The sequence below is a fragment of the Staurois parvus genome, unplaced genomic scaffold (genome assembly GCF_062004578.1).
Source record: "Staurois parvus isolate SC_StPar_1 unplaced genomic scaffold, SC_StPar_1.0 ptg001014l, whole genome shotgun sequence".
NCBI classification, from domain to species: domain Eukaryota; kingdom Metazoa; phylum Chordata; class Amphibia; order Anura; family Ranidae; genus Staurois; species Staurois parvus.
The window spans coordinates 131,441-159,336 of NW_028318810.1; the positions used below are offsets into that span (position 1 = coordinate 131,441).

The 27,896-nt window shown below is 43.4% G+C and overlaps 1 protein-coding gene across 3 annotated transcripts in view; it reads right to left on the bottom strand.

Annotated features, from left to right (window-relative positions):
- PDE4A (phosphodiesterase 4A) overlaps positions 1-27,896 on the bottom strand; it is a 490,104-nt gene that overhangs the window by 80,991 nt on the left and 381,217 nt on the right. For 2 of the 3 annotated variants that reach the window (XM_089657626.1, XM_089657627.1), the window contains exons 5-6: positions 25,251-25,300; positions 16,957-17,069 (exon numbers count right to left, since the gene is read on the bottom strand). In XM_089657626.1, coding sequence (XP_089513752.1) covers positions 16,957-17,069; positions 25,251-25,300 — 163 coding nt within the window. Of the gene's footprint in view, positions 1-12,804; positions 13,743-16,956; positions 17,070-25,250; positions 25,301-27,896 lie in introns of those variants that run through there. The other variant, XM_089657628.1, reaches the window with a different exon arrangement.

Below are 27,896 nucleotides of genomic sequence, written 5' to 3' on the forward strand. Positions count from 1 at the left end.
ACTGCCCAGGCCTTTAGAAGAAATTAGTTTTTGGTGCAATACTCATCCTACCTGCAATGATACCCCCAAGAGTGACTGCCCTGAGTTCCAACACCGGCATTCCATGTTGATACCAGCGTCACTGAACTAACTTTGTGGGGAGCCTGGTGCACCAAGGATCCATGCCCTGGCGCTGTGTCATCAAGCCACTATGAGTTCACAGGAGAATGAGGCAGAGAATGGCACCAGGTTATTATGTCAGCCAAAAACCTCCTGTGGCCTACAACTGTCTGGCTCTTCTGCAGTGCTCTTCACTGAGCCGGTATACTGAACATGCACCTCTATGCACATACTGTAAATGGCTTCTCCATTATAAGCTATATACCACAACTCACAGGTTCATTGAAGAGGACTACAGCAAGGCCAGAGTAATTGTAGATCATGGTGGGTGGAAAAAGTTTGCCAACTGATCTAAGGCTTGAACTTAGGGGAATGTATAGGGCAGGGGTGTCCAAATTTTCTAAACAAAAAGGGCCAGCTTACTGTACTTCAGACTTTAAGGGGTCTGGAATTTGTCCATCAGGAGTAGAAATTGTCCTGGCATTAGTGGGAATAAGCCATGCATACTTGGTAACAGGGAGAGGAATAGTTCCCCATCGCTAGTTCCAGTGGGAGAAATAGTGCCCCACCGTTGGGAGGAATAGTGCCCCATTGTTGGTGTCAGTAGAAGGAATAGTTCCCCAAGGGCCAGATAAAAGCAAGAAAAGGGCTACATCCAGTCCCTGGGCTGCAGTTTGGAGACCACTGGTATAGAGTGTAGAAGGTCCAGGAGACAAGTTGGCCCAAACTTGATGAAAAGCTTTGTTATCCTGCAAACTAACTTTGATTCCAAAATCAGGTCAGGTCAAGGCCCCCCAAAACACAGCATTAAGGATTACTTACAACATATTGTGAGCCTTACTGAAAGCAATGTTTTATGTCCTAAATTACACAGAAAATGGCGCAGCCTATCCCTTTTCACCACAAAGCAGCTAGCACAAATATGTGTTTTATTCACATACACAATAGAAAATTAAAACAAAAATGTGCATAGCTAACTATGTGCAATAATTATTCAACAATTATAGCGTGTCTCTTGTGCAACAACAAATATCTCCAATGTAAACTGTCCTTCATCCACACTTATTTGATCCAATATATATCAGTGATATATCTAGTCTCCTAAGTACAGCATGAGACATCACATTTCTTCCAAAAATCCAAAAAGGTCCAATGAATATGTATATAGCAACCTCTTCTCCAAGCCATAGCAGGGGTAATCAATACCAGGAATGTTTCCCTCGAGTGCAGGTGAGACAAAAAAAAAGAGCAAACACAATCTAATGAAGGCCATAGATGGGTCATTTATCGGCTGAATTTTCGTCGAAAATTCACGCTATTAGTGGGCCAGTCAGTCGGCCATTTTTCGCGGATCTTCTTATTTATTTTTATCAGTCATGCTGAAAAATCCACAAAAATTGCCGTTTTTCGTGGATATTGGTAGCAGCAATGGCACCGACCGATTTTTCGTTTATTGGCTGACAATTCGGCCGATAAACGTCCCGTCTATGGCCTGCATAAGTGTCACAGAAACCACCATGACTTGGGCTCCTGGAGGAAGGTGCACATGGAAGAGCAATGCACATCACAATCAAACAAAGTATTTTCCAGCACATTTACTAACCAGCCTGCAAAACAACCAATTTGGCCCTGTCTAATAATTTGTGTTAAAAACAAAGACATTTGCAAAAACATTATATTGCCAAAAGTATTGGTCGGCCTGCCTTTAAACGCACATGAACTTTAATGGCATTCCAGTCTTGGTCCGTAGGGTTCAATATTGAGTTGGCCCACCCATTTCAGCTATAACAGCTTCAACTGTTCTGGGAAGGTCAGGCACTGATGAAGGACTGGCTCGCAGTCTCCGCTCTAATTCATTCCAAAGGTGTTCTATCGGGTTGGGGTCAGGACTCTGTGCAGGCCAGTCATGTTCCTCCTCCCCAAACTCCCTCATCCATGTCTTTATGGACCTTGCTTTGTGCACTGGTGCGCAGTCATGTTGGAACAGGAAGGGGCCATCCCCAAACTCTTCCCACAAAGTTGGGAGCATGAAATTGTCCAAAATGTCTTGGTATGCTGATGCCTTAAGAGTTCCCTTCACTGGAACTAGGGGGCCAAGCCCAACCCCTGAAAAACAACCCCACACCATGATCCAATAATATGTGCACTGTGCGCTTCAGCATGCACTGACCCCGCTCTGTCATTTTATGTGGCCTACCATTTTGTGGCTGAGTTGCTGTTGTTCCCAGTTGCTTCCACTTTGCTATAATACCACTAACAGTTGACCGTGGAATATTTAGTAGCCAGGAAATTTCACGGATGGGCTTATTGCACAGGTGACAACCTATCACGGTACCACGCTTGAATTCACTGAGCTCCTGAGAGCGACCCATTCTTTCATAAATGTTTGTAGAAGCAGTCTGCATGCCTAGGTGCTGATTTTATACACCTGTGGCCATGGAGGTGATTGGAACACCTGAATCCAATGATTTGGAGGGGTGTCTTAATACTTTTAGCAATATAGTATACATGCGTAAACTGCAGTCCCATGTCAGGGGTCCTCTGTATACTGCAGACCTAACTCCATCCCTCCTTAAAGATACAGGGATGCCTGTGATGCCCAGCCTTAGCAAAAGCATCTAGTATATCTCTGCATCCAATTCAGCCAACTGTACAAAAAAATGGCACCCATCCCAACTTATAACCAGTCTTAGCAGTAAGGTGCACATGGAAGGAATCACAAACAAAAGATTTCCCAGCAACATTTACCAGCCAGCCTGCAAAACAACCAATTTTCCCTAACAGTTTGTGTTTGTCATTTTTTTGTACAGTTTGCTGAATTGGATGCAGGGACACACTGGATGCTGTCATTTTGTATAGCTGGGCGTCATGTGCGTCCCTGTACCTTTAAGGAGGGATGAGCTCCTCCAGGCACACCTGTCCTTAACCTATCCATTGATATATGTGCTCCCACTATGAGGCTCTGGAAATGTTAGAGTTAGGTCCGCAGTATACAGAGGACCCTTGAAGGGGGCACTGCGACTTACGCATGTATTTGCATTAAAAACCAGACGGTTTTGTTTGTAAATGTTAGAAGGGGCCAAATTGGTTGTTTTTCAGGCTGGCTGGTAGGTGTGCTGGGAAATCCTTTGTTTGTGATGGGCTCCTGGAGGGGCCGACTAGGGACACAGGACTAGGGAGACCCCCCCTCTTGGGGTTGCAAGGAACCTCTTCCCCAAGAGGGTTATTATCACTTCCCTGTGTACCTGGCTGGATGTGAATTATATCAGCTACCCTTTTCATGCAATTAGGGCTGGAGGGACTGTTTCTGGGTCCCCTTGGCATACTGTGCATAGTGGAACTATTATCCTGCAGCAATGTGTTATGTGCAGGGGGTGAATTCCAGCATATGTGGGGTTAAGAAACTTTATTTTCTGTTGCAGGTTTTCTGGCATCAACTATTGTTTGCTGTAGTTAGGTTTAGGTGATAAGCTCTCACTTTGTTTGATCATCAGAGTTCAGACTGCTAGGTGCCGGGAAGGAATCCATTGTTTTCTTGTGTTTGTTTATTTTTTTTATCTAATGTAATTTTCTCCTGGGACTTGTAATGTGGGTCATACCTGCCTAAGGGAAGGTTTTCCTGTGTAAATTCTATGCTGTTTGTTAATAAAATCAGTCCTTGTTTTACTCCAACATTGGTTCTGTCTGATGCTTGGAGCACATTTACTATATTCTGGTTCCAGAGTGGAGGAAGCTGTATTTTGGTGGAGATACCCAGTCGGGGTGTCAGGCAGTCCTTCACACACAAGTAATATCTGTGATGTTTATTGCAGACTTATCAAAAATCTCACTCACAATCAGGGGCGGACTGACCATTTGGAAACTCGGGCACTGCCTGAGGGCCCAGGGTCAGTAGGGGGCCCCATGAGATGCCCCTGGTACCTTTTTCATAGGCTTTTTTGAGTTTGGGCAAGGATACGGGCCCCATGATCCCCTATTTCTCAGGGGCCCCATGAGTTGTCAGTCGGCCCCTGCTCACAATGAGAGCTGACAGGTTCGCCATTCAGAACAGTCTACACTGCTATGTGGATAAAGGAGAGCACTTTTCTGGCCATAGATCAGACAAGCATTATAATGTCAAAACCAGGGGGCGGAGCAACACATCTTACACGTTATGTCCCTGGGCGATAGTCATAGTTGCCAAATATCACCAATTTTGTAGAAACTTGCAATAAAAACTCAGCTTTGCTCATTAGTATTAATCAATTATACAGGCATTAGGGAGTAAGGCTAAGGAAGGCTAGAGGGGTGAACATTTCAAAAGGCATACCTATTAGCTTCCCTGGCACTCCAGTTCAGGTCACATGACCCTACAAAATGCGTGGAGGAATAATTAAAACTGCAGTAAAGAAAACCAACATAAAAGTGGAGCGGTCGCCCATAATGACCAATCAGGTTTTATCTTTCATTGTTTTATCCAATTTTATTGAATCAATTTCACTCTCTTCTATAGCAAAAGGGCGATACAATACTTGCCCATTCTGAACCGATCCTCACCTGAGAGTCAAGCAATGAAGGGATCCTCAAGGGGGTGATAATGAGGTTACTTGAAACGGTGACTTGAATGAGCATTGTTAACTAGATTTACACAGACTGTAAAGGCTCCGTATGCACAACTAGATGTCCTCTCATTTAGCCCACAGGGTGAACGAGAGCAAATCACTTGATCCCCCATCAAGGCCAGCAGTATGCATGGAGGAATCTTCATTGTCTGTCAGCTATTTTATTCAGGCAGCCATGACACACACAGCTGTCTGAATATCCAAACAGTGGCTGTGTCAGATTAGATGCAGTCGCTGTTAAGTCAAATAATTTACCACCTGTCTTTGCAGCTCCACCCGAAGCTTGAATTTTGGCAGAAATTGGCCAAAATTCTAGCCATCTATGGTGACAATCACCACTGCCTAGGTAGTTTTAAATTCCTAGAGTTCAGCTTTCAGGTCATCAAAACTACTACGTGGAATGGGGTTGGAACATGCTGTGCATACGTAGGTCTGGGGACTGTCAGTAAATGTAGGGACTCAGGTCTCCGGGATTATAGGTACATGTAGGCACCTTTCACCAGAGAAATCCCTAAACACGATCACTGCAGGTTGCTTTATATGCAAAATGTCAGCACAAAGTATATTTTATATATATGATAATATTTAATACATCATTTTTTAAAAGCAAGCAGTGTCAATGCCTGGATGGGATCTGGTGTTATCCTCTCGCTCTCCATGTACAGCAGAGCTGGAGAGAGAGAGGAAGAAGCAGCACAAGGAGCCAAATCATTCTGACAAGAAGCATTCTGAAAGGAGAAAAGAGAGCGACAAAGAGATTAGGCCATCGTTGTGCTGCTTCTCCTTTCACTGTCCAATCACAAGCTTGGGGTGTGTCCAGGGAGACCTGGGCTCAGAGGAAATGGGTTAAATGATCCTGCCAATCAGAATGAGGATGTGGCAGAACAAAAAAAGAAAAAAAAAAGAAAAAAGTACAGCAGGGGGAATTTCTGAATTAAGGTGATAGTTGCAACAAAAGCTGGCTTTGTTATTTTGTCTTTTAATGGGTTATTCAATTTTGTCTTATTTTTGGCTGGAGTTCTGCTTTAATTACAAGTACATTTTCTGCAGACCCAGGGCACCTGAATTTCCACAGGCTTGGGCAAGCCATAGATTATACAATTTTCTTTCCTTTCTCCACAAATGGAAAGAAAGAAAATTTCACAGGAACGGTTGATGGGGGATCCCTCCCACGGCGGTATTATATTCTGTTGGTTGGGGGGCCTTTCTGCCAGCAGAATACAATGATTAATGCAGGCGGCTATAGCCGCAGGAAGTAATCCCATGCAAAAAATCTAACAGGCTGGTTGTATTCAACTCAATCAATGGATCGACTTCAGTACAACCAGCCTGCCTATAGATGGATTGAATCTCGGCTGGTCCCTGCTGAACCGGCCAAGATTTGATCCATCTACTTTAGCGTTTATGTTCCCCTAACTCACAATGACTGCAGGAGCCTCTGAGATAGGGTTGCCACCTCATCCCTTTAAACCCGAACACATATTATTTACACAGGTTCTGTGGCTGATTAAGGTGGTCATTAAACTCACTTGGTTCCTTATCTGAATTAAATCAGCCTCAGAACCCGTGTAAATAATATGTGTTCGGGTTTAAAGGGATGAGGTGGCAACCCTACTCTGAGATGAGATGAAGAACATTTGGCTACAACTATGACTTTGTTCACAAGGGTGTACCAATACATATGGCCATGTGAAGGGCCATCTTCAGCCACCTGGGTGGTAGGGTTGCTCTGTGCAAGGGCATACAGGCAACCTGTTGAAATCAACGACAGGCCACTGGTTGCATGGACCTTCAGGTGCACCCTGGAGTAAACATCCTTAGAGGTCTAACGTACAGATCAGAATGAAGTCTATCGGCATCTTGATCCACGCACTGGCCCCACACCGATGTGCAGTCCAGGATGTGCATTGAGGTCCATGCAGAAAGTGGTCAGTCATTGATATCAAGAGGTTGCCTGTACGCCCCTTCGTGGAGCACCTGTGCATCCCAGGTGGCTGAAGATGGCCCTTCACATGAGGGTATGGATAAGTACACACATGTGAATGAGGCCTAAAAGGGAAGGTTTGCACCTTGTGGACCTTGTCTTTTGTGTGAGGAAGGTGTGTGTGGAGTTCCAATGAATGACAGGTTCGCTGGAACTCCAGGCATTCCAAAAAATTGTGTATGTATGTGAACTTGGCTTAATATCAGTCTCCTGAGGGTATGGATAAGTACACACATGTGAATGAGGCCTAAAGGGAAGGTTTGCACCTTGTGGACCTTGTCTTTTGTGTGAGCTCAGTGTGCGTGGAGTTCCAATGAATGACAGGTTCGCTGGAACTCCAGGCATTCCAAACAATTGTGTATGTATGTGAACTTGGCTTAATAGTCTCCTGAGCAGGAGCGGCCTGACAACTCATAGGGCCCCTGGGCAATAGGGGATCATAGGGACCCTGTGACCTCGCCCACACTCAAACCACACCCAAAAAAGCCTATGAAAGCTACCAGGGGCATCTCATGGGGCCCCCTACTGACCCCAGGCCCTCGGGCAGTGCCTGAGTGCCCGAATGGTCAGTCCACCCCTGCTCCTGAGACTCAAACTAGAAGAGGGAGGGTAGCCATTGTCAGCCAATCTGGCTCTGCTGTGTCAAAGGAGTGATGACCTCACTTTGCATGGCCCAATCAGCAGACTGAGAGCATGTTCTTAAACAGCCTACATTGCTACTATAGAGGAGGCCCAGGACCTGTCTGTGCTGTCAGGCAGAGGTGTTGGGACAAAGGAAAAATAAAAAAAGACTGCAAAGTATTACAAATTCCTTTTGTGGGTAAAACAGCTCCCTATTTTTTTCAACTATGTATTTAGCTGCTGGCAAGGAATTCAGTTTTAAGGCAAAGGGTTGGATAACACAACTGAGATACAGATGCCAGGCTCATGTCCATGGGCTTTGATAGGACAGTGTGCTTTGGACATCAGTACGCAACATGTCTGAGATCATTCAGAATACATTGCAGGTGCATTTGACCTGCACTGGACCTACTTATCTTAGACTCTTGGACTTGTATAGGAGGAGAAGCAAATCTGAAGAAAAGAAAAGTCCATCAACACAGGTCCTTTGCTGCCAAAAAAAGAGCTTTAATTCTCTTCGGTCAGTCTTTATGACCAGGACTCCCTTGCCACAACGAAAAGCTAGGACCTGGACCTTGGATGCCATTAAAAGAAAAGCACAGGATTAAAAAACAAAAAAACCCAACAACATACATACTAACCTAGCTGGCTGCAGCATCGATCCGATACTGCAATTGTCCCCCGCCAGCTCTACATCGAGAACTGAGCAATCAAAGACCACTGAACACTCAGTTCTCTTCACCACTCCTCTGAGCACAGACCGGAGAGTGTCAGTCTCCTGCTCTCTGCTCTGCCCCTCCACGCTGTCTAGGGGGTAGGAGCAACTGGCTAAAGCTCGCAACGGTGCACTGAGAGGCTGAGCCATCTGCCAATCAGGCATCAGGGTGGATCCTGACATTATTGTCCGGATTTCTGCAGAGCCTGGACCGGCTCTGTGATGTAAGCCAACAGGGTGCTATTTCTCATGCCATTTCTGTAAATCCAGTTTTCAGATTTACATAGCTCTGCCAAACAGTACAGTCCTGTCTAGAAGGGTAAGAGACCTGATTTTTTTTCCTGCTGCAGTAAAAGAACACTTACAGGTCTGTTCCCCACCCCCAGCCTGTGACTGGACAGTGAAAGGAGAATCAGCAGACTGATGAGCTCATTTTATTTATTTCAGGTACTTATATAGAGCCGTCAATTTACGCAGTGCTTTACATATATATATTGTACATTCGCATCAGTCCCTAACCCTCAAGGGGTGTACAATCTAAGGTCCCTAACTCACATTCATACATACACATATTAGGGCCAATTTAGATAGGAACCAATTAACCAACCAGCATGTCTTTGGGGTGTGGGAGGAAACTGGAGTACCCAGAGGAAACCCACGCAGCCACAGGGGGAACAAGCAAACTCTAGGCAGGTAGTGGCCATGGTTGGGATTGGAACTGACAACCTAATACTGCCAGGCGGAAGTGCTAACCATAGCATCTTGCAATGCAGCACAATTGATTGGCTACTGGTGCTGTTTCCCCCTTTTTCCAGTCTGAGCTCTACAGTACAGGGATTGCTGGAGGTGAATACATTTTTATTGTTAAATACTATACATGCCAACATCTTTATCCTAGTCTCTGAGACACCGTCACCCCTGCCCAGAGCCCACACTTGATAGGCTCCTCTTTTTGATGACACCCACAGATTATGGCAACATTCTGTATGGCACTGCCCAGATCAGGACCCTTTTTCTGGGCAGTCCTGTCCCTAATTATATGGAAACTGTCCACCCGCAAGTGAGATCTCCTAAGCTAATACCCTTTTTTTGAGTTACAGTTTATGCTTAGTAACTCAAACAAGAGTGATGCAGTGATGTCAGGACATAACTGAGGACAAAGCATCATTGGGACAGAGGGTAGACTTAGGGGACTGTCCCAGCAAACCTGGGTCAGGTGGCACCTGTGGAGCTGTGTTATTGCGTGTCTTTTTTTTTTCTTATTTGCCTGGCGTTCTGCTTTAATACCTCAAACACAAAAAAAGGTGATGCAGTGATCTCAGGACACAACCCAGGACAAAGCATTATCGGGACAGAGGGTAGACGTGGGGGACTGTTCCAGCAAATCCGGGACAATTGGCACCTGTGGAGCTGTGTTGTTGTGTGTCTTTTTTTTTTTTTTAATTTGCCTGGCGTTCTGCTTTAAAACCTCAAACTCAAAACAAAGGTGATGCAGTGATCTCAGGACACAACCCGGGACAGAGGGTAGATGTGGGGGACTGTCCCAACAAATCCGGGACAGTTGGCACCTGTGGAGCTGAGTTATTGCGTGTCTTTTTTTTTTTTATTTGCCTGGCGTTCTGCTTTAAATCCTCAAACAAAGGTGATGTAGTGATCTCAGGACACAACCCGGGACAGAGGGTAGATGTGGGGGACTATCCCAACAAATCCGGAACAGTTGGCACCTGTGAAGCTATGTTATTGCGTGTCTTTTTTTTTTTTAATTCGCCTGGCGTTCTGCTTTAAAACCTCAAACTCAAAACAAAGGTGATGCAGTGATCTCAGGACACAACCCAGGACAAAGCATTATCGGGACAGAGGGTAGACGTGGGGCACTGTCCCAGCAAATCCGGGACAGTTGACACCTGTGGAGCTGTGTTTTTTTTTTAATTTCCTTGGCGTTCTGCTTTAAAACCTTTTTATACCTCCTTTGCACCTTGTGCTATGAGATCTCTGGGTGATTACGTGATAATACAGGATGCATCAAGCATGGCCACCAATCAGCTGTTGGAGAACTACTATTTCTCCTAGACTGGTCTACAGTCTTTAACTTGCCCATCGAGATATATATATATATATATATATATATATATATATATATATATATATCCATTATTGTTTAATGAAGGGTGCTATAACTGTATGACAAAGATCTGACGGGGAGGAGCCGAAAACAAGGATGTGACAATGGAATGTACCAGATCACTTGTAAAAGGAAAAACTCCACGCACCAGCAATTGCTTTAGAAACGGTAAAAGCAGATGCTTATGGCCGAGGTTTAAAGGGAATGTTCCCTGCCTGAATTGCCCACACGCACTGCTGTTTTCTTCGGTCGTGATAGGAATTTGTCATGCTTCCCATGCTGTGACTTGTCCAAGGTCACAAGGAGCTGACACAAGGATTCGAACCCGTGACTGCAGCCTCCAGCAAAGTCTCAAGTATAATCAGCAGCCAGCGCTTCCATCACAGCGTTAACCTTTTTTTCTTCCTGATGTACAATACAATATACAAAGCAGAACATGATTCATCACCATATACAACCCTTCACAGTGCCGCTGTGGCCTACTTTCCCACAGACCTGAAAGGCTGGTACTATAGGATCACTTGCATTATCCTCACACTGTAAAGAGAACCATTTCTTCCATTAGCAAACTGAACATCTAACAGTATTTTTAGGCAAAAATAAAAATTCTATAAAATAAATGTCGATCATACCCTATTGCACATCATCTTATACCTAGATCTGTCTAACTGGCCTCATTTGTCTTAAAAGCTACTTCTTTCAAATCCAATCCCTAACAAGCAATTATTTTGGATTTCATAGCATATTATAGTATTGGGAATGGTGATATGCCCCTCTCACACATGGGCATCTTATTTTGTATGATTGAGCTAGATTTCATTTAATAGTAAATACACATTTGAAAAAAAAAAGCAATTAGACAAGCTGCAAAAAAATCACCAGGGATCATGAACTGGATCAATTTATTTGATGGTGTCCATAGCTGAAAGGACCACCCCATCACAAACAAAAGATTCAATTATGGGGAGGGGGGGGGGCACTGGTGGGTTGATGTCAAACTGGATTCACTGGAGTGTATGAAGATTCCAATGGTAAGATCTTCTCAACCGTGTGGTTGTGATCCTCCCCATGGTGAGATTTCACCTTTCATCTAACTTAACCTAAAATCAGTAAGAGATCTACAACATGTAACAGAAAACTGATATCTCCTCCTAATGGTTGCTGCAGGTGGGTGGAGCTGGGAACCTATAGAGACCTCTCACTATGGACCTCACCAGGAAGATGCTGGGTGGCTGAACCCAACAACATCCAACCATAGCAGAAATACCCACTTTATCATTAAGCGCATGAACACTATTAGAGCACAGCAAGTAAGGAATCATTGGAAAATGAATGCAATTTAATAAGTGTACCTGTCATTTTCAACCCAAACACGAGTATACGGTTATATTAAATGCTCATTCAACACAATCAATAGTTGGGTGATATGGTCAACACAACCAATAGTTCCTACACCATGTTTCCATGAAACTAAGTTCTGAATCAAAACTTTTCTGTAGTAACTGCCTCAGTCATACTAGTGACTTCGTACTGGAGATGGAAAAAAATGGTACAACCCTCTAAGCAACTTTATCAGTATTTTCTAAACAGGACATAAGGCAGTGTGGACTACATTCTACTGAGAAGAATTACTGTCTGAGACATAAACTAACTTTTAGGTTCAATAGATATCATGACTTCTTGGCTAAAATTTCCCTACTGGCAGTATTAGGCAGGAATTATGGGTAAAAGCAGTTTATTACAGTTTATTAACTGGCCTTGTAGCCCATGCACAAAGAGAGTCATCTCAAATTTGAGGCCTTGAGTCAACAAGATCTCATTATATCCAACAAAAAGAAAAGAATGAAAGAAACCACAACCAGACTTGACAGCCCATACACACTGAATATTCCCATCGTATGGACAAATGGCAAAAGAGTCATCTTTGACATTTGAGGCTCTGAGCCAACAAGATCTAGTTATGTCCAACAACAAGCAAAGAACAAAAGAAACCAGAACAAGACCTGTCAACCCATACACATAGAATATTCCAATCGTGTGGACAAATGGCTAAGAGTCATCCCTGAGATTTGAATGCCTTGAGCAAACGAGATTTAATAATCTTCGAAAACAAGAACTAAAGCAACCAGATCATTTAACCTGCACAGCCAGAAATCCTAATTTGCTCAACCAAAAATCTACAGTTGGTAGCCAACTGGTTACTAAAAGTGATTCAGACAACTCTTTAGACACTATGGTAATAAGGTCGAAGGTTCCTACCAAATGGACAATCTGGATTCACATGTTACAGAACAAACATGGCTGCCCCTAGCTCTTATAAAAACAATAGGCCATTTTTTCATACATATAAATGATGGCTCAGCTAACAACATATCTGGCAATATTGTCCCTTGATTATGTCCCTGCTTTCTGGTGAACTGATAGGCCACAATTTGTACCAGCCCACAAAGGTCGCTGCGATGGTGAGAAGACTAAAGAAAAGTAGGGGCAAACAGCCAATATGAAGCGTGGGACCATAATTTCTGCAAATGATAGATTTAAAAATGTGGACACCAGTGCCAAGACTAAGGCATTAACTTTGATTCAGTCTTGAGCCAGCCTTGGGTACAATAATAAGCTAGGCAATATAAAGTAATCAAACCAATGTATACATCACATTTACCTGGTCCCACCATCCAACCAGCCAAGGTCTGGAGCATGTCTCACAGAAAAAATCGACCAAGGGCATTTTTCAATCCTAGTTGGATATCTCCGAAGGAATCCAGTCTGCAGGATGAAGCTGCAAGTGGCAGGAGCGACTACCAAGATTGTCCCCAAAATATCCTTAACAAGAGCTGGCAGCTTAGCTTTCAAAAAGGTATGAGGGGAAAAAAAAATCTTTCAGACCAGAAAAAAAAAAGAACAAAAGACTCTTCTCTTGATATCCACATAAATAAATCGTAAGAATAAAACTTGAAAGAAAATTTCTTGGTTTTCCAGCAGAGTTGACCAGTGATTCACTCAGGACATAAACAACTTAGGTGATAACATTTCCATTTGTTTTATTTGAAAAAAAAAAAATGAATGCAAATTTTCAAAAGGTATGAAAAGGAAAAATACTTCTGAAAAACAATGGGAAAAAAAAAATCAGCTCTTCTCTTTTTGCTCTACAGGGTACTTGGTATCTACAGCTTGTTTTGGTAACAAAACCAGAGAAAGCAAGATGGTGCAGCCAGTAAGGGGTCAATGCCCGTAATGGTCAGCGGTGGTATATAACCAAGTGCCCATCGCTGGTACAGGGGAGAATCCCGACATGTGGGCCGTAGACAGCAGTCTGTTGGTATTCACTCCCCCTCCATAGAATCCAGCCCAGCATCCGTGTAATTCTCAGCTTGGCTCTCTCACACCCAGCTCAGGTAGCAAGAGTGAGGATGGCCCATGGCTGACAAGTCAATACCTCAAAAAAAGAACACAAAAAAAAAATATCCATGTATCCAACAGCAAAAAAAAATGCAGGTAGGCCAGTGGTTTTAACCCATCGTTGACAGGATAGGAAGAAATCCAGCAGGTAGCCTCATATTTTAAAACCTAATCTGTTTTGGGTTACATCTTTAAATCCTGTTCCGATTCCCCCTTGCCCCCACCCGCCCCCCCTCCCTGGTCGTCCTCTTCTTCCTCCTCCGTGTCTCGGTGTTGGGGGGCGAAAAGAAAACAAGTCACGGTTTCGGAGGGCCTAAGAAACTGCAAGACAAGGCCTCTTCCTGCATCCTTAAGGGGAAGAGAGGAGGCAGCATCCTATTGCAGCATCCTTCCTGGGTACCAGAATGGAGACGCCGGCTTGGAGGGAGCCAGGATAAAGGCTAGCACATGCACGGAGGAGAAGGCAACCAGGATGAAGAAGGAATGGGTCTCCTCTATTTTCTTCAGGCTGGATCTGCCTCCTGTAGGGCTGTTAGATTGCTGGTATCTTCCGTTATTCGTATATCCAGCATACTGCAGTAGGCAGGGATGTGATGTAAAATGCAGAGGGAGGGGAGCGGAGTCAGAGAGAGGAGGGGGAAGGGAGGGAGGACAGACTAGCCGTGCTTCTAGGTATGAAATTCTCAGAATTTTATTTCCTTATCACAATTATTTTTCTGTGTTACTACAAAGTGATTTTTTTTTTGTAGGCAGAAAGCTTTCCTTCCAAAAGGATATTTGTCTTCAGATAAATAATATCACCATCTGAATTAGAGCTAATCCAAGAACACAGGAGCTGGTCTACCTGCGGTTTTTAATCCAACCTTTTAACATGGAGGAACCCTTAAAATAACTTTTGTGTCTCCGGGAACCCAGCTAGTAATTACTATATCTACAGCTCATGGTACATCAGCGTGATAGTCACTGAGAACAAGGTTTCCTACGTTTGTGGTCATTGAGAAGACTCCTCAACTTACAAACAGCTTAAAAGGACCATTGTTGCCAGTGGGTAATTATCTAAGAGGCAGAAAGCTCTCATTGCTCAAGGAAAGCCTCGTACACACGATGAGAATATTGGACGAATGATAGTCCCATTTTTTTTTTGCATGCTAGTCTCAAATCGAAGAATGAAGAGGTTACTAAAGTTACGAAAATTCTCGTAAAACAGAATACAACTTTGGAAGTGATATAATGTATTGCAGTGCATGCGCAGTCTTGGTTGCTTGATTTTTTCGCATGAATACTGTACTGATTAAACAAAAATTGTCCATTCTTGTAGCATACAAGAAACATTTTTATGATTGTCCCTTTGGATAATTTTGCACGGCCTGTCCTGATCGGCTGTCAAAAGCTGTGTACTAACCATCAGATTATAATCTAGGCCAGGAGTAGACAACTTGGCACTCCAGCTTTTATGGAACTACAAGTCCTACTACTAGACTCTGATAGCCACAGGCATGACTCCCAAACGTAGAGGCATCATGGGATTTGTAGTTTCACCACAGCTGCAGTGCTGAGTTTGCCTACCCCTGTCCTAGACCAACACCCGACATGTTGTCTGTAAATCAAAAGGAGCTCGTACAATCAGATTGAAATGTGTGTGGCCAACTTAATGTGGAGCTGTGACCAAAATAACTAATGACATATATCACACAGTTTGTTGCTAGCTTTAACACAGAGGTTTTTCCTTTTCCAGAGTCCCCCCTCTAACATAGGTGCATTACCCGTTGATCCTGCCAGTGAGTCTGTTATTTTTCAAGCTGTCCAGCCAATATGACCGTTACAGGGTTGGGACAAACCATTTAACACTGACAGGGGTGCTTACAATGGTCAGCCTTTATTCATTTATAGAAGTTCTTTATTACAAAAGGAAAAAAAATACCTTACTTAAAATGGATCTACACTGCACCTGAACACAAGCCAAATTGAATTCATTTTTTAATATTCATCCATCCATATCTTCATGCTTTATTTTGCTGAGAAATCACTTTGAAAAAACCCCTGCTTGCATTTCTGGTCATGGCAGATGATTCAGGCTGCATTTGCTTCCTGGAATCCATCTGCCCTTAGCTCATGCATGCATACATGGATGTGCTTAGCTGCGAAAACCCCTCCTCCTCTCCCTAAGGTATCTAGAATGTATGATGTCATCTGCCTAGGCAAGAAACCTGGACATAATTGAATAAATATAAAAAAAAAAGTTTAAAACAAGTAAATATAATATACCTTCCTATCTATTTACTAAAGCTAGCAGCATAAGGATCAGAAATAGTCAGTCAATGTGGATTCAGAGAGTGAAGCTCCACTTTAACCCGTTGCCGCCAACTTAACACAGATATGTGCAGCAGCTAAATGGCATGCTTTAACCGTTTCACTGCTGGGTGCGTACGTCATTCGGACCTGACAGTGGGGCATATTATGCACAATCCAGCAGCTGCAGCCATCAGGATTGTTTCAAAAACTGATATGCAGACTCCTGCCTGTCAGGTGGAAGCAGTCAGGCTGCTGCGCTGCTGTCTGATTGCTTCCACAGCCCCTGGTAACATGCCCCCCATACATACACACACACACATGCTCCAGCCATGTATTCCAGGCTCTGCTTGCCCATCTGCAGGCCTGGGTCCGGCATGGCGGGTGCCGGTGGGGAAGGGGGGACTCACATCCACTCTCCTCCCCTTCTTTCTGTGACCGGGAAGGGGATGTGTATGACGTCACTTCTGGGTCACGACTGCCACTTTCCCCAGCTAGAGTTGCAAGTGACAGATGTAAGGCAATGCCATCTGCAGTGCAATACATCCAGTGCAGCCCACCCTTTAGACCCTGCATGTCTCATTAAAGAGAACCTGTTACCTAAAAATCATTGCATGGGGACTTTGTCGCCCCTATGTGATGAAAAAAAAGGAAATTTTTTTTTGGCAAAAAATAAAAAGGTACACCTAAACATATAACAATACAATTGTGGTACTACGTGGCACAACACTATGGTGGCTGGTTGGGAGAGCGAAGCCTTCTTGGTTTCTTACAAATACATTACATAATAAGCAGATTACAGGTATGCACATACTGTAGCTAATGGACACAAACTAATCCCTATTACTATTGACCCAATAAAGGCCCAGACTGCCAATCCAGCCATTCCAGCATTTGGCTGTTGTAAGCTCTGCAGATCCCTCAACTTCAGCCAGTAGACCTGGAGTAGCTGATACATATGATGCCCCACAACAGCCAACGCCCGGATTATGTATTACCGCTTCAGCAAGCTTGACAAACTGTGGCAACATACATCATGTCATATAGATTTCCACACTCAGTGTGGTCGCCATGGCCTGCCTGCATGGGATCCATATTTGGTATTAGTTGCGATACCAAGGCCTACCTTGTTCGAAGCCATTTCACTGACAGAGCGGTAGGTCTGTACCGTCTCCAGCTGATCCAGACACCAGTCTAACTCTTCCAGAGTCTCTTTGGCTAACTGCTGATACGTTTCCTCTGCAGAGAGAATTACATACAGTAAGACATGGAGGAATACAATATGTGAACACAACAATGGACATTGATATCTGTACAATTTTCATGGGTAGATGGATCTCATTTTTGCAGACCCTGTACCAGACGTGGACAGGAGAGCAGGTGATTGATTGGAAAACCATGTTCCTTGCCTTCACTAATATGTAGATCAGAAGACAGGTCCTGGGTGCTGGCTACCTCCAAAGAGCTTTATGCTCGATGATAGGTTGAGGGGTTCCAGTAGCATCTCTAAGAGACCTCAATATGTGCCCTGGGCATCTTTCAGAGACCCCACTGCGAGCTGTACCAGGTGTGACTAATAGGCTGACTTGGGGAAGACCCAACATATACAGGTGAAACTGCAGCTGGAAACCAAAAATGAGCCACGTGACATATGGGCTCAGTTCCTTGGCATGCGTGTCCAAATATTCATACAGGACTAAAAAAAAAAAGAAAAGAAAAAAAAAGGAGGACAATGACAGCAGCCATAACTAAAAATGGAACGATTAAGAGACCCCCCGCTGCCTCTCTAACTCCCTATCTCAAAGTAACTCTTCTAGTGGTGACCAATACTAACTGCTTTCATAGCAACTATATAGAGATTCCAAAAACTATACTTTTAATTTTATACAGTCGTATCTGGCAAATGTTACTGCAGCCCACACATATCAATGTGATAGCTCTGGGATCATGTGCTTCTGGGCCCTACTGCAATTGCATGCTCCATATCAAAGTGTTTCTAAACCCACAACAGTAAAATCAGTCTGTATATGCAGTAAAGCATGCTTGTTATACTCACTGAGGAACCTAAGGGGTTAATCCTCCACATTGTGTAAAAGGCTGTTTGATCCTGTCTTCTCTGATCCTCCCCCTCTTCTACTGTTCCCAATCACTCTGCTAATAGTACAGAGCTTTGGGAGTTACTCTGCACATACTCAGATTGGTGTGTATTGCTAGAGAGGTTTTTTTTCTTTTGGGAAGGTGCATGTGATCAGCACAGGGCCAATCAGCACTGTCCAGATAGAGGGCAGGGGTCATGAAGCCTCATAGGACAGTCAGAGGAGAATGAAAACTCCTCCTACAAGATTAACCAGTGCTCAGCTGGACACTGATAGAAGTCACAAGACTGCTCTAACTGCTGATGAGAAAAGGTATTTAGCAGTTTATATTTACTAAAATAATTGCATTTCCATGTTGTGTGTACTGTGGGAGACCACATACAGTGAATGCAGGGTCCGGGGAGACCAGATATAGTGAATGCAGGGTCCAGGAAGATCAGATATAGTGAATGCAGGGTCCGGGGAGACCAGATACAGTGAATGCAGGGACCAGGGAGACCAGATATAGTGAATGCAGGGACCAGGGAGACCAAATATAGTGAATGCAGGGACCGGGAAGATCAGATATAGTGAATGCAGGGTTCGGGGGGACCAGATTTAGTGAATGCAGGGTTCAGGGAGACCAGATATAGTGAATGCAGGTTCTGGGAAGACCGGATATAGTGAATGCAGGGTCCGAGGAGACCAGATATAGTGAATACAGGAACCTGGGAGACCAGATATAGTGAATACAGGGTCCGGGGAGACCAGATATAGTGAATGCAGGGTCCAGGGAGACCAGATATAGTGAATACAGGAACCTGGGAGACCAGATATAGTGAATACAGGGTCCGGGGAGACCAGATATAGTGAATGCAGGGTCCGGGGAGACCAGATATAGTGAATGCAGGGACCGGGAGACCAGATATAGTGAATGCAGGGTCCGGGCAGACCAGATATAGTGAATGCAGGGTCCAGGGAGACCAGATATAGTGAATGCAGGGTCCAGGGAGATCAGATATAGTAAATGCAAGGTCCTTGGAGACCAGATATAGTGAATGCAGGGTCCGGGGAGACCAGATATAGTGAATGCAGGGTCCGGGGAGACCAGATATAGTGAATGCAGGGTCCGGGGAGACCAGATATAGTGAATGCAGGGTCCGGGGAGACCAGATATAGTGAATGCAGGGTCCGTGGAGACCAGATATAGTGAATGCAGGGTCCGGGGAGACCAGATATAGTGAATGCAGGGTCCGGGGAGACCAGATATAGTGAATGCAGGGTCCGGGGATACCAGATATAGTGAATGCAGGGTCCGGGATACCAGATATAGTGAATGCAGGGTCCGGGGAGAGCAGATTTAGTGAATGCGGGGTCCAGGGAGACCAGATATAGTGAATGCAGGGTCCGGGAAGACCAGATACATTGAATGCAGGGTCCGGGGAGACCAGATATAGTGAATGCAGGGTCCGGGGAGACCAGATATAGTGAATGCAGGGTCCGGGGAGACCAGATATAGTGAATGCAGGGTCCGGGGAGAGCGGATATAGTGAATGCAGGGTCCGGGGAGACCAGATATAGTGAATGTAGGGTCTGGGGAGACCAGATATAGTGAATGCAGGGTCCGGGGAGACCAGATATAGTGAATGCAGGGTCCTGGGAGATCAGATATAGTGAATGCAGGGTCCGGGGAGACCAGATATAGTGAATGCAGGGTCCGGGGAGACCAGATATAGTGAATGCAGGGTCCGGGGAGACCAGATATAGTGAATGCAGGGTCCGGGGAGACCAGATATAGTGAATGCAGGGTCCTGGGTTTAGTAACACATTAACTGCAGTTTTGCCCTTGAAAACAAGTCTCCTTCAATAAGGTAAACTGCAGTTAAGGGTCTTTTAAATTACTCCTTTACTAATTCCTACACTACCCAGTTAACTGTAGAGCCAACAAAAGCCCTGCAATGGTACCTGTCCTACATTTTCAGCTCTTTTATAAATGTGAAATGTCTCTAAAATTCTTTCCATGCTGCTCGCATCTTATGGTATGTATAGCTGTCCCAGTATTGATCTCAGTAGGATTGGGGACGCAAAAGATCTTGAAGGAAATGGTCTTGCTAGAGGAACCTTGCAGTGCTAAGGCAGTCTTAAGCTCACCACACACGTTACAATTTGATTGTACATTTTCCTTTAGGTCTACCCACAACGCATTTGTCAAACAGAAGGGCCAAGGGCCTACCCTGGTCAGCAGACTCTGGCAGCTGATTCCAGCCCTACCCTGATCCTCCTCCAGACCCTGCACTTTCTACTTGCCAGCTCCAACCCCAGCTTCTTCTCGTCAGCAGCACAAGATATGGGGGGTGCACTGAGATGGGAGTGTGGGGGACTCTTGGCTTCTGATGGTGGGGGGGCTCTTGACATCTGATGTTAGGGGGGTGGGTTGCTCTGAATATCTAGTCTTACAGATACAACTGGCCCTTTGGGGGCACCCAAAATGCTGATACAGTCCGCAATGAAATGGAGTTTGGCACCCCTGACCTACAACTATGCAGTGCAAAGATTGGATACAAATTCTTTGCATAGATTGTGTAGGTCCTCATATTACATGTCTTGGTAAATCTAAAGTTGACCGTACAAATTGTACGGTCAGATTGTAACATGTAGATTGACAGATGTGTCACACTCAAATGAAGTGGAGTATAAAACCGAGAAGTCTAAGTAGCGGCATCAGCTCATATGAAAGTTCATGCTACCTAACCACACAAAGTCTGAAAGATCTCCGAGGATTAAAGATCTGTACCGTAGCCACCACCAGTATGCTGTGGACTAGGAGGGTAGGAAAGGCATACGCTGTACTTGGTTCTTTTAGTGATTAAGGTTTTAGTGTATTTTGGAAATGTCACATTCCTGGGCAATGCAACCTTATCATTAGCTGAAAAGAATGCATAATTAGAGGTGACCTTCAGATAAAACTGCATTTTAGTAGATCTGAGTATATAGCAGGAAAACTGTAAATGCAAATCTCCTCTTTGCCTGTAAGAGTTACTCTTGGCCCTGTTCCCTCTTACCCGCCTAGACTCTCTAATGGTATTGGCGACTTTGCTAATCAATAAAGACCTAGGCTCAAGGTCATGGTCAATTTTTACAGCCAAGCTTGAGAATTTTTACAGGTTCAGGCAGGGGCGTGGATAAGGGGGTACCACCAGTCCTCCTGTAAAGGGCCCAGGCCTGCAGAGGGGTCCAAGCAGCTGGGTGAATCGGATGTGGGCTGGAAGGATGAATGCGGCAATTACTGGAACCAATCCCCTGTACGGCTCTTTCTGCAGCAGCTGAAAGCTGGCTTCTTCTCCTCTCCCCCCCAATGGCTTTCAGCTGCTGCAGAGAGAAACATACAGGGAATCAGTTCCAGTAATTTATCAACCTCTTCCATTCCTGAATGAACATAAGTAATCGGTACCAATCACTCACTGTGTTCATTCATAACCGAAGCATAGTAAACTGGGTTTTTTTTTGTGGGCATGGGGGGCCCTGTTAGGTTGGCTGTATGGGGCCCTGTCAGGTCGGCTGTAAGAGGCCCCGTGGTTTCTAACAGCAGCCCTGGGTTTAGGTGCCTGTAGCTCTGATTATTTTGCCACACAGTAGAGCTCTGCGTTTGTATTTCATAATATGCTGTTTTTTCATTGACTGGTTTTGTGGTGGGTTTACTTTATTGTGGAACTATGGGCAAAATAAAAAAAATTGCATACAGTATATGATGCGGTCTTTCATTAGCATTAACACATCAGTCTTTTTTTCTGAACACCCTGTAACATAGTTGTATTCCTGATGATCTTGCCAGTAAGTAAAGGAGCTGGGTGGAAAATTGTCGACTCAACAGCTTCTGCATCATATCAGATGCAGTCAGGGATCAGGTACTTGAACTAAAACGATACTTGAACAAAAATGAGTTGCATGGTCGAGTTGCCAGAAAGAAGCCTTTACTGTGCCAATGCCAAAAAAAAGGCCAGTGATACATGTCAAGATGTTGTCAGGCATATTGCAACCAGGCTTTTTTGTGGCATTAGTGCAGTAAAGGTTTCCTTCTGCCAACTGGACCATGCAGCTCATGTTTGTTCAAGTTTCATCGGATTATGCTCCTTAAAAACAACCACACCATCTTTTTCCAAAGCAGCCTGTATTTCTCCTGAAGTTACTTGTGTGTTTTAATTTGTATCCCGAACAATTCTTCTGGCAGTTGTGGCTGCAATCTTTCTTGGTCTACTTGACCTTGGCTTGGTATCAAGAAATCCAAGAAATTTCCACTTCTTAATAAGTGATTGAACAGTACGGACTGGCATATTCAAGGCTTTGGACATCTTTTTTATATACTTTTCCATCTTTATAAAGCTCCATTACCTTGTTAAGCAGGTCTTTTGGCAGTTCCATTCTGCTCCCCATGGCTCAGTATCTAGCCTGCTCAGTGCATCCGCGTGAGAGCTAACAAACTCATTGACTATTTATACACAGGCACCAATAGGAAGTTAAAAACCACAGATGTGTGGAAATTACACTTCAATTGCCATTTTAACCTGCGTGTGTCACCTTGTGTGTCTGTACCAAGGACAAACATTCCAGGGGAGAGAAACTTTTGATCATGGTCATTTGGGTGATTTCTATTATTATTAGGATTTTAAAAGGAGCCAAACAACTATGTGATAATAAATGGCTTCATATGATCACTATCCTTAAGTAAATGTTTTTTGGCATGATCAGCCATATTTTAAATATCCATGCCAAAAGGTCACAATTTCTGTACTAACTTCAGTGTCAGGTCAAAGTCAGAGTCAATAAAAAAAGAAAAATAAATGTATTTAGTGTCAACGTGTTTAGGTAGATTATTAAAAAAAACAAAAACAAATACCACAGCTGCAAACAACAAATAATGTACATAGATGTGGTATCACATCTATGTGATCCAAGAGCAAGGAATTTATTTAGGGGAATTTTTTCAGTAGTATCAAGAAATGCACAGCTAAAGTTTCAAAAAATAATAATATATTTTTTTTAGAACTATTATTGGCCAGTTTTCCTTCGAAAAAGAGGAGGAGATATCCATTAAACATTTCCACCAAATGAAGCACCAATTTATCATGAAAAAGCAAAGAATAATTAACCTGAATACATCAGATAGTTGCGATGGTACGTAGCTTTACTAACAAAATGACCAAAAATTGAGTTCAGGTGATAAGGTTTGTTTTACTTTCTGTCATGATGTGGTTATTTTTTTATTACAGAAAAAAAAAAAAAAACCACAGGTTCGTGCTTCCTTCCTTCACAACATTGGGTTTTTTTTTTGCTCCCAAATAAAACAGGTGCATTTAATGCCTCAGTCACAAAGTATATGTACTGGAGAATTCCACTTTTTGCAAAAGAAAAAAAAAATGCACCCATTTTGAAAAAAGCACAAATGTGCATTTATTTATTTAGGCCCCATGTACACGGGACACTTCTGAACGATGGAAACTGCTGGAAAAACGTTGGTTAAAAAAAAGGTCTGTTTAGCCGCCTTTGCGTTTAGAAGCGTTTTTTAAAGATAACCTAAGGAGACCTTCCAAAATGCCCAGAATGCACTGAAAAACAGTAACAAATTAACTATTTCAGACATTTTGATAGAAATAGAGAGCGTAGAAGCAGAGAGCAGTATGTGTTGAGATTAGCTGTCTTTTTTTTTGTGGTGTTTGGATGTGTTCCAGCTCATTTCTGTGCAGAAATTATTGCAGCAGTGTCTTAAACGCTTTGCATGCATTTTTCATGATGAAAAGGCTCCTGACAGCATCTGGAAATGGAAGTGTTAAAAAATTTTTCAAACGCTTATAAACGCGGTTGACTGCATTTACAAGCGTTTGCCGTTTGAAACGCTGATAAAATTTACTCCTGAATGCAAGTTTTCTGTGTTCAAAAAAACGACTGTAAACTCAACTGCATGTAAACGACTGTAAATGACGATGTGTACATGGACACATAGGAAAACGTTAGGGAAAGTGCTGAGAACAATGCTGAACAGCTCCTAAACGTGAGTTTAGCAGCTGCAGTGTACATGAACCCATGTGCAGGCCATAGATGGGTCGTTTATCGACCAAATTTTCATCCGCACAAAAAAATCGGCCGATATTCACGCAGTTAGTGGGGCCAGCCCGTTGGTCATTTTTAGCGGGTCTTCTCGTTTAGTTTTAAGCAGAGAGAGTAGTTCAGATTAGCGGTCTTTTTTTTTTTTTTTTGTGGTGTTTGGATGTGTTTCAGCTCATTTCTGTGCAGAAATTATTGCAGCAGCATTGAACATATTTTCTTTCATGTGGAACCTCAAAGTCTGGTGTACCGGGCTCATTTGAGTACCGGGAAACCACTTTGCATGCATTTTTCATGATGAAAAAAGCTCTGGACAGTATCTGGAAATGGAAGAGTTAAAAAAACAATTTCAAACACAAACGCCTATAAACGCATTTAGCTTTTGAAACGCTGATAAAAATCTACTGCTGAACGCAAGTTTTCTGCGTTCAAAAAAACGACTGTAAACTCAACTGCCTGTAAACGACGATGTGTACATGGACACATAGGAAAACATTAGGGAGAGTTCAGGGGCTGCTGAAAAAAAACACAGAAAAGCTCCTAAACGTGCGTTTATCAGCTGCAGTGGCTTACGCATGTATTTGCAAATGTGTGCTAACTAAACCCCTGTTTTTAATGCAAACTGTTAGACAGGTTAATTTGGTTGTTGGCAAGCTGGCTGGCGAGTTGACTTTCCAACCCTTTGTTTATTTTTCCTTTATTACTGGCAGTGTACATGAAGCCCTTATTTTGAACCTGCAAAGGGGAAGAAGGTGTGTAGGGGTGGAGGGCTGTGCATTCTGACCATGACGGGTCATGTTATACCCTAAATATGGGTGTAACATGAAACATGGTCAAAGAGGTGGAGTTCTCTTTTAAAAACAGAAGATTATAGATTTGGTATTTGTATTCTAAACCAGGGCTGAAATAATCCAGTATAATGAGGTTCTGGCCATTTCCTTCCCTCCCTTCTTCTACATGTCATATGTTATGTCTCGCTTTAATCAACACGGAATTTACGAGACAAAAGATGGTACAAGAATTGCCCGAGGAGTCAAGTGCAAGCTGATACCTACCTCCTTGGGCAATTGTTGTACTAAAGTTTGTCGATGCCTCCTAAACCAAAACAGTTTTGTTGGCCGGAGTTCACTTCTCTCTTACTCAGTCTGGCTAACCCCAGATACAACAAATGTGCAGTATAATAGATCTACAGAACAATGGCTGCTTACGTAGACGAGCGCACTTTACATATGGGTAGCAGGCTCACCTGAGAGGGTGGCTTTACAGACTGTCTGCTGAGGCATTACTGGAGATCGTCTGAAAGGGAAACAAACAACAGTGAGATCCTGATACTTGTCTTTTTTTTTTTTTCAGACATATACACATCTATCCATCTGTTCTGCCTTGAAGTGGTTATAAACCCTTACATATACCCAGTGAAATACCTGGATGATACATAGAGATGAAACAAACCCTCCTACAAAAGTTGTACCTGTTTATCTACACCTATCTGTCCCCTACATTCATTTAAAGTGCAGAATTTACACAGGATCTCTCAGTTCTGAAAAGCAGAACAAGAGGAGCTGAAGTTACACTCAATGAGGAGTGCTCTGATAGCTGATTGGAGGAAAGGAAAATACACACACACACAAACAAAGCTGAGGCTGTCAATCACAGGCTGTTCCCTCCCTTGTCACCATTTTACTCTTGGTGTCAGGAAAACTCATCAGAAGTGACTCATGCTTATAGCAGAGGAAGGAGGCAATGGACAGAAATGACACTTAGTACTCTGGATTGAGACAAGTACACACTATAGAGCAGTGGTTCTCAACCTGTGGGTCGCGACCCCTTTGGGGGGTCGAACGACCCTTTCACAGGGGTCCCCTAAGACCATCAGAAAACACATATTTCCGATGTGTAAAGAGCAGCTACTGTGTAGAAAGCAGCTGCTGTGTTGAAAGCAGCAGTATTGGAGGTAAAACACTTCATTAATTATAATTACTGGGTAAATAATTTTATGGTTGGGGGTCACCACAACATGAGGAACTGTATTAAAGGGTCACGGCATTAGGAAGTTGAGAACCACTGCTATAGAAGGATATGTTTTGTTCATATTTCATGTCTGCGGTTTACAACCACTTTAATAGGCTCCTGCCAATGCACCATGCCAGTGTGCAGTTAGCAGAGTTGGGACTTTTCTTTCATTTTTTTTCTCCTTTATTTAGTAATTGCAGAAAACGAAAGCTTACCTTTGCATTTTCCCTCACCATTACAATGAAGTAATTAATGTTTGAGTTCTTGTAAATGTGGCACATAAGGGCTCATTCACAAGGATGCAGAGGCCTGTACAGTGTGAGTTTATGTGCCCGGGAATAACAATTTCCAGCCACCACCAGCAACCTGTGAAAAAAATCAATAACGAGAGTTGCTGTAGGGATCTTCCTGCACATCTAAGCGTTTACATCTGGACGCACTCTGCGTCCAGGGACGTGCATCTATTCTGCTGCGTCTGTCAGCCTGCCATTGATTTTTAATAGGCTGCTGGAGGCGGCTCCATGGAACAGCTGTCATTCCTCAGTATAAACATACGCTCGCTGTGCGGGAGTCTGCGCCAATGGGAATGAGCCCTAAAAAAAAGACACATATCTGGTTGAGACGGTTCCTTTGGAAGTCTCTGCCTGACAATGATGATCCTTCAGATGCAGGGCTGGATTTAGACCTGGGGGGAATGGGGTACTTCAGGTTTGGTGAACCTCTTATAAACCGATATCTGGCCTCATGCCCACTGGACGTCTTTAACGCTGCTCTTAGGGGCACCTGGCATTTTTTTTCCCTGCATTTGAACTCCCCTACTAGTCAGCCTATGCGTCCACATACACATAGGCATTCAGAGGAGTTTAGAGACGGGCGTTTAGAGGCAGGAAAAAAAAATACTGCCAGCGATGTTTTCCCCAAAAAATGCTTGATGTGTAACGCTAGTGTTCAGAACTTGAGAGTTAATTAAATTAAATGGCCAGAAAAAGAATTTGGATTCTGGATAATGACATGAATTGACTCCCAAGCTCCTGAATGCATTACGTGCGCTTACAAATTTTTTTGTTCCACAACGCTGCTGCCAGGAGGAAAGGTATCTGGTTATAATTAAGCACGAGATCGTGTGAAACGCGTTAACAGGTCCTGTATTCATGTCCTGTGTTCTGTGTGTCCTATGGATCAATAAATACACACTATATTCATCTATCCTCCGGTGTACGGCTGACCCTTCTTCCTACTGCATCTGGGAGAGACAGCCAAAACAACAAGTGTGCGCGAGACCTTAACCACTTCCAGTCCGGACACTTTCACCCCCTTCCTATCCAGGCCAATTTTCAGCTTTCAACGCTGTCACACTTTGAATGACAATTGCACGGTCATGCAACACTGTACCCCATATGAATTTTTTAGCATTTTTTTAAACAGATAAATCTTTATTTTGGTGGTATTTATTCACCACTGGGATTTTTATTTTTTTGCTATATAAATTTAAAAGTCCAAACATTTAAAAAAAGAAAAAAAAAAGCGTTTTTCCTATAAAATTTAGCAAATAATCTTTCTTCATAAATCGTGGCCAAAATGTATTCAGCCATCTTCTTAGTAAAAAAAAAAAAAAAACCCAAATTAGTTTACATCCAAAAATTTTAATTTTTAAAAAAAATGTTTTACATTTTTATAGAACATATTTGTTTTTTGTTTTTTTTTTTACATACGGTCACCCTAGCAGTACAGTGTCACCATAGTGACACTGTACTACTTGTGGGGGGGTGATGAAGATTGTTTCTTTTTTTACACCGATTGCTTTTACACCCATAAAGGCTGTAAAAGCAATCATTTCTCCTCCTCTCTGGCTGCATTCCTGCAGCCATTGAGAAATACT